The 13,270-nt window shown below is 36.4% G+C and overlaps 1 protein-coding gene across 6 annotated transcripts in view; it reads right to left on the bottom strand.

Moving 5' to 3' along the window:
• The window catches only part of NALCN (sodium leak channel, non-selective), a 229,626-nt gene that overhangs the window by 146,390 nt on the left and 69,966 nt on the right, over positions 1 to 13,270 (bottom strand). For all 6 annotated transcript variants that reach the window (XM_053970810.1, XM_053970811.1, XM_053970812.1 and 3 more), the window contains 3 exons: positions 3,491 to 3,633; positions 3,273 to 3,377; positions 484 to 570 (listed from right to left, as the gene is read on the bottom strand). In XM_053970810.1, the coding sequence (XP_053826785.1) occupies positions 484 to 570; positions 3,273 to 3,377; positions 3,491 to 3,633 (335 nt within the window). The remainder of the gene's footprint in view (positions 1 to 483; positions 571 to 3,272; positions 3,378 to 3,490; positions 3,634 to 13,270) is intronic.

Below are 13,270 nucleotides of genomic sequence, written 5' to 3'. Positions count from 1 at the left end.
GCTCCCTACATGCTTCTTCTCCCTTTTTGTGAGCCTGTTTTCACAAGGGAACAAGAGAAATTAGGTACTTCTGTGTTTATTATGATTAGTCATGCTTCTTAGCATATGTTATTGTATTTTGCATTTAATAAGCATTTATGATGCAACTATCCTAGGAATGGAATATATCTGTATACAAATTCTGAGAGCTAGAACATGATTAAGTATTTTATTTTATATTTCAAAATCTTAAATCTTTCTCTCATTAGCACACAAAACAGAACCTTATCAGGAAGGATTTTTCCAATCTTCTTTCTTTGGGTGTGGTACACCTTTATTTGTTGATCTGTGATTTTGAAGAAAAAAATCTACACTGCAGAAAGCCATAGATTAAAAAAATATATGACTAAAACTATGGTAGCTATTTCTCAGCATAATTTTCTTATAACAATGTTTGAGTGATGCTGGTCACACACATGGATTTATTAAAAAGCAATGTCATACCTGTAGACATGCAGGAGCTCTGCCTTGGGGTTTATTCACATCAACAGCCACAAGCTGCCAACCTCCAGCAGCATCTTCATGAAACATCTTAAAAGGGAAGACTGTCGTCAGAAATGTTTTATGTGGCAATAAATACAAGTGAGATCTAATACATTTCCCTTAAGGACCAGCATGCATTTTCATGATAGCTAGTTTAAAATAACAGAGGAATGATTCTTTCTGCTACAGAAAATAAAAGTAACATGCTTGTCCCAACAATTGTCTGAATTTTACTCAGATAACATCAAACACAATGTGTCTCTATTAGTCCTAATATAGAAAACAATTCAGTTCTGGCCAGCATCATTAGATGGTGGTACCTGTTCAGAATAATTTCCTTACTAAGGTAAGCCTAGCCTAAGAAAAAACAAATACATTGTGACAACATAAATAAGCTTCATGGTGCATTTGGCAATAGCAGACAACCTCATCTTTTTTACTGGCAAAATTATCCTACTGCAAGGACAACTTTATTTTTGTTGCACTGATGCATATAAAGAGTAGCTGGACAGTCCTTATGTATTGTTTCACAGAGATTAAAAATCCTGAAGTAGCTGAATGTTTCCAAGCTCTAATGATGGCAATGGAAAAGGCTCTCTTGACTACAGTGGTATTCACATTTTATCCATAGCCTCTGGAAGAGTAAACATAGGCATTCTGTTTTGTTGGGTTTTTTCCTCAGAAATTAGGACACAAAATGATGCAGACTGCTGGACATAAGGAACAGTGAGACACCACACCTGAAAGTGATTAACACTGTCCTTGAAAATGTCCTTGAAAGACAATGAATGGTTCTAGCATTTTGAGTTGCCACCTGCATATACCATGTAATGAAGTGTGGCAAAGTTCCCACCTCACTCCCACCTTTTCCTTGACACCCAGCACTCAAACGAGTCACTCAAGAACACAGCCACAGGAGGGTGGTCGAAGCTTAAAAGTCATCCTGAGAGAAGTGCTCATTAGTCTGGGGACAGTGTCACCCAAATGTGGTTGCAATTCTTTCAAGTCTTTATTTAGCATCTCTGTACTGGGAAGAGTTGCCAACTAAGATCAGCACAGTTACTCCTCTTTTTACCATGCTTTAAAGTGCTAAAGTGCTTTAGAAGAACCTCCTTTTATCCTTTTCTAGAGATTCCTTCCTAGACTTCAACTCCTGGACACTTGTTTTCTTTTCTATAGGACTAAGTTTGGGGAACAGCTTAGTAATGTATGAAGCAGGAAAATTAAGGCATAGCTCTCTAGGCTACTTCATGCACAAAACAAGCATGGGTTTTAACTTTTGTCTGGTGCTTTGAACAAGAAATCATGAAAGATATTTTCTGTCCTTCTTAATACAGAAAAAGATAAATAAGTTTTGCAGTTTGGTAATTTGGACTGTCTGGATATCCCATTATGTCACTGACTCAAGGAACGAGGCAGTCATTCGAACAATTTGCTTGTCTGCATCCAGCAAGTTATTTTTAATTTGTGTGATGTAGATTATATTAAACATGTTCATGTTCTTTGGCATCATGACATTATTTTGGGTATTTTAAATTTTTTAATGTTGGCTGCTTTTTGTGTTTCCCTACATTGAACTCTCTGTTCCATCCTCTAGTTCAGAGTATGCTGGATAAGCCTATATGGCTCAGGATTTTTCCTATGAACATTAAGTTCCTCAGGCAAAGCATATGTCATGTAGAAAAGTCCTTTTTTTTAGACTTTAAATTGATATCACAAAGTCTGCTTTGACAAAGACATATATAGAGTAGAAATTATTGCCACAAAGTCTATTTAAGGCAAAAAATGTAGCAGCCGGCAGAAAAGTACTAGATTTACATATGGACTATAGGAATATCAAAAAGAATATAAAATATATTCAATAATTATTTCTGAAAACTTCAATCCTTTGTCTTAGGAAAATAAATAATCTCCAGCTTCATGGTTAGAAAAAATTCCCTCGTGGGTATGTTTTTCATATCTGTCTAAGAGCTTTTTGCAGGCAGTTGGTGCTGGTTCTTCTCAGAGATGGCAAACTGCACTACCCTGGAAAAGCCTGGTCTTTTGCCCATTTGGGACACATAATCTGATTGTTCAAATAATGAGTGAAAGAATTTAAATCTCAACCCAGTAGCTCTTCTTTTTCATACTATGTTCTTTCCCACTACCCAGCCCACCCTTCCTATCACAGCTTCTTCTTACTTGTTATTTCTGTTCAGGGGTCTCACTTTCTGTGACTGCCCCAGCTGTGAGCATGGTTCTTTCCTCGCCCTACAACCTATTCTTCCTTGGTCTCAACACACCCTTCTCAGTTCCAGAACCCTAAATATTTCAGCTTCCCTAAACACTTCAGCTACCCTCTGATACCTCTTTTTCTACAGCTACAGCTTTGGGATTTCAGCTCTTATTTCTTAGCACAGAAAGTGATATCCAATAGCAACCCTGACTTCAAACCATGTAATGGTTCAATTACATGATAAAAAAACATTATCCTACTTTATTAAAAAGAATACAAACACAGCAATAGCATATGTAGCGTTATAGAGAACTGTATTACAGTCTTCTCTATTGTTCCTTTCTAAGAAAGATTAGTTACATAATGCAACCAAGAATTTTATTTTTTATGAAAATTCATATATCAGGTTTAGAATATAGTTAGCAACATGCAAAGTCAAATCTATCATATATGACAAGAATTTTCTGCTTATTATTAATTCATAAACTAAAGCAAATCAAATCCCCAAAGAATCTTAGAATCTCAAGTGCTTCACCTGGGTGGTGGCAGTTGAAGTAGTACTGCTCCTGGACCCCCACATCTGCTGGAACTGCACTCTAATTTCTGCAAACGTTTCAATGATGACTGCAATAAAAACATTCTGAAGAAAGAAAAAGAAAGAATGGCTGACACAAAGCTCAGCAAGCAGAAAAGAGATTAATTCTAATATGATCTATGTTTCAGACCTATTTAAAAAAAAATATTTTTCAGTACCTTAACAAGCCAGGCCAGAAAGAAAATTAAGGTGATGAAATAGAAATATGAACGCCATCGGGGAAAACTGTCAATTGCTCGGTACATAAGGAACACCCAGCCTTCCTGGGAAGCAGCTTCGTAAACAGTAAATATACTTGTGCCTGTCAGAGGAAAAAATGAAAATGTTTGGCATTAAACCTCCCTGAAAGTTTTCAGTATCAGCAAACAAACTTTTATCTATCCTATTTTTATTTTTTCTAAACAGTGTCAGCTCTCCTCTCCTCCTTCAAAGTTTTTCAGGTGCATTTCCACATTTCTTCCTTTTGCAATTGAATATGAATTGGTTTTGTATCAGATCAGATTGACTCCCTTCCCTCCCTGGACAGACATGTATAATCCCTTAAAAGAGTTCACTGGCAATATGTAAATGCCTCCAAAGGCAGAATTTGCATTCAGCGGCATCCCTGAGAAAAGGCAGATTTAACAAGGATCAACATTCAGTAGGTTAAAGAAATCACTTTTAATATCAGCAACACTGAGCAAGCAGCAATACACCAAGAAGGTGCCTGACACTAGCAAGTACAGGTAAGCATCTACAGCAAGCTACTGAACTGTTTTGAAATTCAGGTAGTAGCTGTGTTAACATACATACGTTGCCTTAAAAAAGCATTTTAAAGTTGAAGTTGCTATATCACTCTGAGGGGGGTGGAGAGAAGATGAAAGGAAAATTATGAGAGGCCTTTTTGTGCAGAAACCACTTTTGAATAACAGCTATAAAGCTACTAATTTTAAACGTTAAGTTTCAACTTTATGTTTAAAATTATAATATGCTTTAGCCAGCTTGGCCTTCCTCCTTATCTCTGCAATGAAAGCTTCAAAATATAGACCAGTTATGGCTTGTAAGTCATTCTTGTTTAAAGCAATTTTTTGTTCCAAGAAGAACCACAATTAAACTGTGAAATTAAACTGTGAAATCTCACAAACTGCTGTGAAATCACAGAATTGTCCTATAGCCACCCACCAGCTCTGCTCCATTACTGCTTCGTTTCATGGAAAGTCTTCGATAAAAGATAGGGAGCATGAGGAGCACTGCCCTTAGCAAAACACAGCAGCTTCCAGCAACATAAAGATAGAAAGCTGACTATCTGATCCTTTTCACAGAGAAAGAAGTGGTTCTGGGCAGAAATTCCAGAGTCCAGGAGTTTCCCAAAAAAATCACAGAAGCCTATAAGAAGCTCTGTGCTACTATTTTCCTGTTGAATTTGCAACATCTATATCCTTTTGTCTGCTAACAGGGATGGGATGAACCTGGAACCAGTTTTGTCTCAGGGTGTCCCTTCTGCAGATAAATCTTCACTGATGAGAGGAGAGAGGGAAAAATTGATTTTTTTCTGTATAACACCTACTTTTGATAGATAAGTGTCAAATGGTTAAGATGGGCATGGTGGGTAGTAAAAACTGTTAGGTTTTTTAGTTATTGGATTCCTTGCTTTTTACTGCATATGGTTCTCAGGATCAAGGGAAATAAATGAAAATAAAATGAAAGGAAAAGCATTCAAGCATAGAAAGCAAAAACCTTTCTATTTCTTTAGAAGAAAAGTGGTCTCTATCAATGCTGAAATATTCATCAGTGATTACTTCATGGGTATTTTACATTTCAAAAATTCAAAAAGTAACGGTTCAATTGTCTAATAATATACTGTTGCTGAACTGATTAAATTATTGAACAAAACAGTGCTGTTGAGGACAGGCACAGATTAAGGGAAAAAAAAGAATCTATTAAAAGTTGCTGGCTAAGAAACTGTCATTAGTCATTACCAATGGGAAAGTCACAGAGAAGATTAGTAAAATAGAGGGGATGTCATGCAAAGTATTTATAACACATCACTGGGCCATCTGCCACAGTAAAGCAATACTGTGAATGGACAAAAATGCACAATTAACCAAATTAAAATGAGTGTGCCTGTGACACTAAAGTAAAAATATCTCTATAGTGTATAACTGGTAGAGGTACTCTTAAGGCTGTTAGAAAGTAATCCCTCTTAAAAATATACATTCTTATTTAACATATGTGACTAGAAAATAATAAAACTTTCATTACTGATGCCAGGAACCATACTGTTCACTGTCTCTTGGAAATCCTCTTTCATACAGAATAAGGGATGCAGAATAAGAGATGCAACACCATAAAATGTTTTGCCTTCAAAAAGAAGAGTTATTCTTAGTTAACATCTACCTTACTACATGTTTTTGCTCTTCAGTTTTTTTCTGATTATTTCTTTAATTTTGGACTACATCTTACTAAAGCCAATGAGTAAGTTATTAAAAGACTGTCCTCCCACAGCAACATACTCTGTTTTTCTCACCATGTTCAAAGCCATATGGAGGGTGAGAAAGTATCAAAATTTTAAGTGATGGTAGGATACATCCCAAAAAACCAGACATGGGAATGCTGCCATAAATGAAACCTAACATATGCCCCTCAGATCAAATGGCAAATTTATTGCTTTCCACAGATGTCTGTATTGTATCAGTGACAAAGTGTCTTTTCCTACTAGTTGAAAGGGCTTAAGTAATGACAGTGTAGTGCTAAGAGTCTCATGGTTAGGGCATATGAGAACACATATCCCTCAGCAGCAGGAATATGGGTGCCACAGGGAATGAGGACTTGAAAACCTGCAGGGCCTGGCTATTCAATAGACAACAGGCTTCACTACTTCAGAATGCAGTCACCTCTTGTCAATGTACTGAACATTACAATCATCATTTATGCAATGTAACTGCAGGCATCAGCAAGACTTTTCAGCCTTGAAAAAGCTTTGAATCATGAAGAGGTTTAAACACATGGTTGTTATGACACTGCGCATCAGCTTAAGCATGTTGGCATGGGCAACTTGCTGAATTTGAGATATAAAAATATCTAGCAAATATTTATGATAATTTTCCTATTTAGTTCAGTAAATGGTTAAACACTGAAGGCAGTCAATATTAATTTGGGAGGAACTTCCTGACGACAGAAGAGGTAAAATAAAGCAACATGCTTTGAAGTTTTTGTGTTTTGTTTGAACTTGTCTAATAAATTCAATTTTGATTTTATGATAAGACAATTCCTTTAAACACAATGATAGTTAAACAAAAAAAGAAAAAGGAAAACACTTCTCAGTAGAGATTAAAACTAAATAATCAACATCATAACCTATATCAATCTCAAATTACTACTTTTATCTAAGCAAGAAACACTTCTACCCTTGGAAATGTTTTACAGCTGTACATGGCTAATATCAAAAAGAAAATAAAAAAAGTTCAGAAAATGAAATATTTAGTGAAATACTGGGAAAGAGATTGAATTTTGCTCAATTTATGGGACATTTTGACTAGCTCCATACTATATAGAAACAAGAGAGCAATATGGTATGTTTAGTATATGGGGATTCAGGACCAGAGTGCGGTGGGCTTATTTCTTCTTCAATACATGTGCTTTTCATATCTAGAAGATGGGAACATTAGTGTGAAGGGGTGTGGAGAAAATAATTGCTTTAACATCTAAATAATTGTAATAAAAGAAAATTCTAATGGTATCCATGCCTAATCAGGAAGCAAAGTAACCTGGCTCTTCCATGGTCTACAGATGAATAGATTACCAGGGAAACAAAAAGAATTAGAAGAGCCAGGGAAAAAAGTGATGATTTTTCTTAGGGGAGTTAAATCACCTATCCTGCCAAAACCCTACCTTTTAAATGACTAAGGAATATAGAAAATGTGTATTTTTAAAAACAAAGGGACTCAAAGTTAACAGAAAAATACTATTACTGTGCAGGGATGGTCTTTAATGTATTGTATTTTATATTAATGCACATTTTGTAAATACACAGGATTTTCTGCTTGTTTCTGTGACTCTGACACCACCATGCTCTGTAACACCATCTCTTTCTATAACCAGTTCATTCTTCAAATGAACATCATGAGAAAGGGAGTGCATTGAATAATGCTGTAGTTTTATAATAGAAGAATTAAAGGAGCAAAGCTAAAAGATCACAAGAAAAATTCACTGAGTCGGGAAACAGAACCCATTCCTCCTAACTCAATGAAGCATTCTTGCTTTCTGATTCAAAATCCCATATTATCTGAGGAAGAGAATGTATGGTGCTAAGGAGTTGTCTTTCATCAATTAATATCTTTGTGCTATGTGTAGCTATTCCAAGTGAGATGGAAAAACTGAAAACTAAGTTTAGCTATGCATTAACACCAGCAATTTCTGCATGTGTAATTTATTTTTATGGACTACCTTAGCTTACCATGTTAGGATTTTCTCAGATTTCTTGTGACTGCTGTGAAGCTGCTGAGAAAGAAAATCTACAGTGGGGTCACTTTATGTAAAAAAAAAAAAAACCCAAAAAAACCAACAAAAAAACCCCAAAAAAACCACAAAAAAAACCCCCAAAAAAAACCCAACAAAACAAAAAAACCCACCAAAACACCGAAAGTTTTCTTTTTTAATTTCTTGTTTTTCTTTTTAATCAGGAATTATTCAGGCAAGTAAAAATCCATGCGTTGTTATTAAAAGCTTAAACCACTACCCACGGCCACGCATGAAACGCACCAGATGCCAGGAGCGCCGCGCTCCTTTCCCTTACTTTACAGCAGCCGCTAGATGGAGGTCGTGCACCTCGGGCACATCTGGAACATCAGCCGGCGGAGCGCCCACCCCGGAGAGCACAGACTGTGTCAACCTCTCGCTGCGCCGGCAAAAGGATTGATTTTCCTATTTGCCTGCAAAACTAAGCCGCCTTCTGGCAGGTGCTGCTGTCTAATTTCACTCTCTTGTGCTGCACGCTGAAAGGCAGCCTTCCATAACACGGCACTGTGAGTGACTGCCCATAAAGCAATGAATGACCTCTGCCTCAGCTATGGAAATGTTAGCATGCCTGGTTCTGTCCCTGCTTACCTTCACTCATAAAGTAACAAAGCTGCATGTTTCTTCAGGGCATAGTTATTTCAATTGACCAGTCACCTTTTAATTTATCTTTCAATATTAAGGTATTTGTAAAACAGTGCATGCGGTCAGGGTTTTCCAAGTGTTTTACACTATTGCTTCAGTGAAACTAGAAAGGACTAAAAGTTGTCCAGAAATGCAAGGACAAAATTACAGCTCTGGGAAGCAGCTGGCAGGCAGGACTGAAATCAACTAAAAAATCAACTAATCCTGAATGGCTTCATGGGGTTGCTTGCCCCTGAGTGAGCAACCTATTTTACTTTCCCAAATCATCTCTCACCTGCCAGTCTGCCAGCCAGCAGAAATGAGGAGGAAAAGAAAAAAAACCTCAAAACATGCCAATGCTCTTCTCTGTTGAAACCTCAAGCCCCAGGGCCATTTTCCTGTTACTAAGCTGCTGAAAAACTGATTTACAACAGCAGAAAAAACCCACACTGCCAGTCTGAACACAGTTTTTTAATCCTTGCTAAGCATAGTGACTTAAAATATACAGTAGTGATGTGTCACTGACTCTTCATTTTGAAAATCTATTTGCTTATGAGAAGATGAAGCTTTTATGTATAAGAAAAGACTATAAACAGAGACTGTACAGATAAAAGCACCAATATGGAGATAAAGAAACACTGCAAATATAAGTTCTAGGATCAATGCAGTCTGATCTACAGACTTAGTAATGAAAAGACAGAAAACCACAGAATTCACAGAATCACTAGGTTGGAAGAGACCTTCAAGATCATTGAGTCCAACCCGTGCCCTAACACCTCAACTAAACCAGTCAACCTCTGGGAAGAAAAAATGGACTTGTCTACACTATTTGCAGGTATTTTAGAAATGTGTTCAATATTCAGAAGTCAGCTTACCAATATGAATGTAGCAATGCTGGCCACATGTATTGAGTGCACAGGGTTAAATAGGAGTGGGTAAAGAAGTCCACTCTTAGTTTTAATGTCTTGCACCATTAATGTCTTACATGTGACAGTACTTAAGCTCCCTGATGTAATATTTTATGCTTTGAAAAGAGAAATCTGCTTTACATTTTTGAACAAGTCCAAGGTGTAAAGAAAGATGAACATTCTTCAGAATGACTTTATGTGTGCTTTGTTTATGGACATTTAGCCAGAACAGCATTTATATCTGCTTTTCTTTAATATTTTTTTATTAAAATAGCTATAGATTCAAAAATAACTTAAAAAATATGGATCCAAAATGTCAACAGAGCTCATAAGCTGTCTTTATGTGCAGAAATACTGTCTGCTTTTTTCTTTTGGCAATTAGACAGCTGTAGGACTAATATACTCTCTGTCTTACAATCACTTTTGTGAGTGTGGGGAGGCAACTTTACAAATTTAGTGGCAGCTGATGAGAATCAAGTAAATGTTGAGCTGCAGCACACACAGCTAGCTGGAAGCTCTGCAGCACAGTCAAGCCTCCCACCTCTCCTTTGCTCTAGAGAGTATTCTTAAGGACACAACTTTTCTCAGATCTCTGGGGTCTCATCTTTAACAGAATGGGCAGAGCTTCAGGCTGAAGCCTAGAAGCAGGACACTGCCATAGCTATGCTTTTGCTGATCAAACTGTAAAGACACTCTTCAGATCTAGAAACCAAGAATACAGAAATCCCTAGGCCTTGGCTTTAAGAGTGATGAACGCTGTGAGGATGGGCCAGCCTCCACTTCAGTCTTTCCAAACGCCTCTGATTTCAAGTACAGTCATAGTGGAGTCAATGCCTGTTACAGTAAATGTTATGACAAAACTGTATAACATAAAAAAAGTTCAGTGGAGGAATCGCTATAATTTAATAAATTATTCCTTTGAAAATGAACCATCTTTTTATAGGACTATTACTTCTTTTAAAATGCATTACATATGTAGACACATTTATAGAGTAAAAGTGGCAGCCCAGAAATCAAAATTTAGAAATTCCCCAAAATTGTTACATTTCAAATTTAATGAACACTTTAAGAGTTATCATACTAAAGAGAAAAGTCTAAGGCAGAATTCTTAGTACAGATCTTATGTATTTGCATTGCTGTTCTGCCAAATGCTGGGAATGACTATAAAAACAAGGTAGCGATGGATTACTTTGTTAGACAGAAAACAAAGTATGCAAATCTCCTTTGACATAAAGCATGCAAATTCAGCACTGAGTTTTATAGACTGTTAACCAAAACTATTCACTTGTTGCATTAGGTTTCCTAATAGTGACAGAAAGAGCAATCTTATTCATTTTAAGTACAATCATGAAACAGCAAAGCTGCTTGGTCCTAAGACTATATTTCAGTTTCATTTGGTTCCTCTGGGCATCACCTGTGAATTATAGGTACCTCTCTGAGGATGTACTTGCTCTCTTAAAATGAAGAGGTCAGTGTCTTTCTCTTGAATGGATTACATTTTCAAAAGCAGGTGCATGAGATTTTACCACAATCAGTAGTAAAACTGCTGTCATCTTGAATAATACACTTTTAAAAATCCCCCCCCCCAAGAATCCCAATTTGATTTGCTTCAGCTATAGTGCACATCTGAACGAGATTTTATTCTTGTATAAAAGTTTTACCAAAGGGCAACAGTAGAAAATCCCAACTAACAAGACCTGCTGAGCATTCAATGAACATAAGACAGTAACAGCACTTAGATCAATGCATTTCTCTAAGAAAAATAACAGACAGTAAAGCTGGTTAAGTAGACATTATAAAAACCGATACATGTTAGAAATCTCATTAGCCTCCACACATCTGAATAACAACAGCAAATATACAGTGTCAAATGCATCTTAACAGACTAAACCAACTGAAGAGACAATAACTTCCCCTCCTAAATGGAAGGAAGGAGCTCTATGATTGACTGTTTCAAGAAAACCCAAATGAAACTCATTCAATGACTTGACTTGACTCTATTACTAAGTACTCCCTGGTGCCTTTTACATGCCACTAGAAGGAAAATAATTCATCTACTTTGTTGATGTGAGGGACTGGTTTGCCCACTATCCTAATACACACAGTAAGAGAGAGTGTGGAGACACAGACAAGTGGTTTAGTGAGCCGATAGCACACTGAATCCCACAGCACCTTTATGAGATAAGCATATTGTCCTGGTTCAGAGATGGCTGTATTAAGTTAGGGACTCTGAGACTTTCCTCAAGCAGCGACACAATCAATGTCTAAGATGAAACAAGTTTAAAGATTTCTGATTTTAAAAGAGCTGGGTGTCAAAAGAGAAAGCACCTTTTTTTCTTTTAATAAAAAAATACATGGATGTCAGCAAAAAGCCATCAATTTTTTTTCCTTTCCTTCAGAAAACAAAATATTAAATTGGAGAGGAAACTAATTCATGTAACATCTGACTTTTTTTATTCTGGACTGTCTTAAAGTATTTGCATGACCAGAGGTCTACTGATTATCAAAAGAATTCTTGGAAGACTAGCACTAATGGACTAAAGCAGCTGGTAGATTTATTAGGAGATGAAAATCAAAACATTTGGCAAGAAAAACTGTATAAACCGCCAGGTATTTCTTGTGAGAGAGAATTTCCAAAGTTTTAATACACTCTGTTTAAACCTTGTTTTCAGTATTATCTGCTTTTGCAGAACTTCTTTCTGATATTTATGCGCTACTGAAAATAATCCCACACACCCATAACAGAAATTTCTGGGATTTCTCACTGTCAAATAAATCAATGTGGGTTTTTTTTCTCAGATGGGCCTTTTTCTTTTTTTTTTCTCAGCATCAAGTTTACCTGCAAAGATGTTTATTCTTTGTGTAGGTGTGTGTCAACTCTGTGCTTTGACTCAAAGCTGCATTAATTTTCTACAGACCAATGATATTTAACATATTTTTTCTTCAAAGCTTTTTGCTAAAGTGGAAATTTTGTACTGAGACATATGAACAATATGTGGTTTGAAAAAAGGGCTGTGTATGAAAAAATAAGTTTTGGCATTGCTCATTGAAGCAGTTTCACAAGAAATACACATCAGACCTACTCTGAGCAATTTTTTATCAAAGGATAAGGTAAAGAGATCTCATTTTCCATATGAAAATAATTTTCAGTGGGTGAAATAAAATCAGAGCTTTTAGATCTGAAGGTGCAAACAAGTACTATGCATAAATTCATGGTTGATTTTCTTCCTGCCTTTTACTTCACAGTGACTACCTCTTTGTCTACTCTTCAATCAAAAAAAGACAACTTTGGAAGTCTATCCACTCCCTTCACTGAAGTCAAAGGCACCTCTAAAAGCATACATAAGGATATTTGCTGCTGGACATTATAAACATATTCTTGTCCTCAGCAATGTGTCTGCAAATCCTACCATGGCTTGGGTAGAAATTTTATGTTGTTACATTATGGCCCCATATTTTTCATAACAAGAAACAAATCCTGGTCCTTGTTTGTAGGTTCTGCCAGTATTTTTCTGTAATATTTTGGAGAAGAAAGTTATGTTCCCAATTTTTAAATCACACTGCCTAAAGTCAGGGATGTGAGCTGATGTTCAGACAGCTGGATATAGTCAAATTCTTTGAGACACGGAAGGACACAAATTAAAAATTTTCAACCCTGGCCTAAATGCTACTTGAAGCAAAAGAGAAATTTATCATTTCTTTGGTAGAAACAGAGTTAAATTTATGGTTCTGAGATTCTACCATTTAAGTCCCCAAAAAACATAAAAGATGCTGGGAAAACGGTATATTTTATCAACATGGTGTTTGCAAAACACTTACTAAATTGCCTGCGACATACAAAAACCCACAGATTAATACTATGAGATGCAGGCAAGAGAAAAAAGCACAACTGTTTCCAGACTCATTAATTCT

The sequence above is a fragment of the Vidua macroura genome, chromosome 2, assembly GCF_024509145.1.
Source record: "Vidua macroura isolate BioBank_ID:100142 chromosome 2, ASM2450914v1, whole genome shotgun sequence".
Taxonomy (NCBI): domain Eukaryota; kingdom Metazoa; phylum Chordata; class Aves; order Passeriformes; family Viduidae; genus Vidua; species Vidua macroura.
The sequence above is the reverse complement of the archived record's forward strand: the minus strand, read 5'-3'. Positions and strand labels throughout refer to the sequence as shown.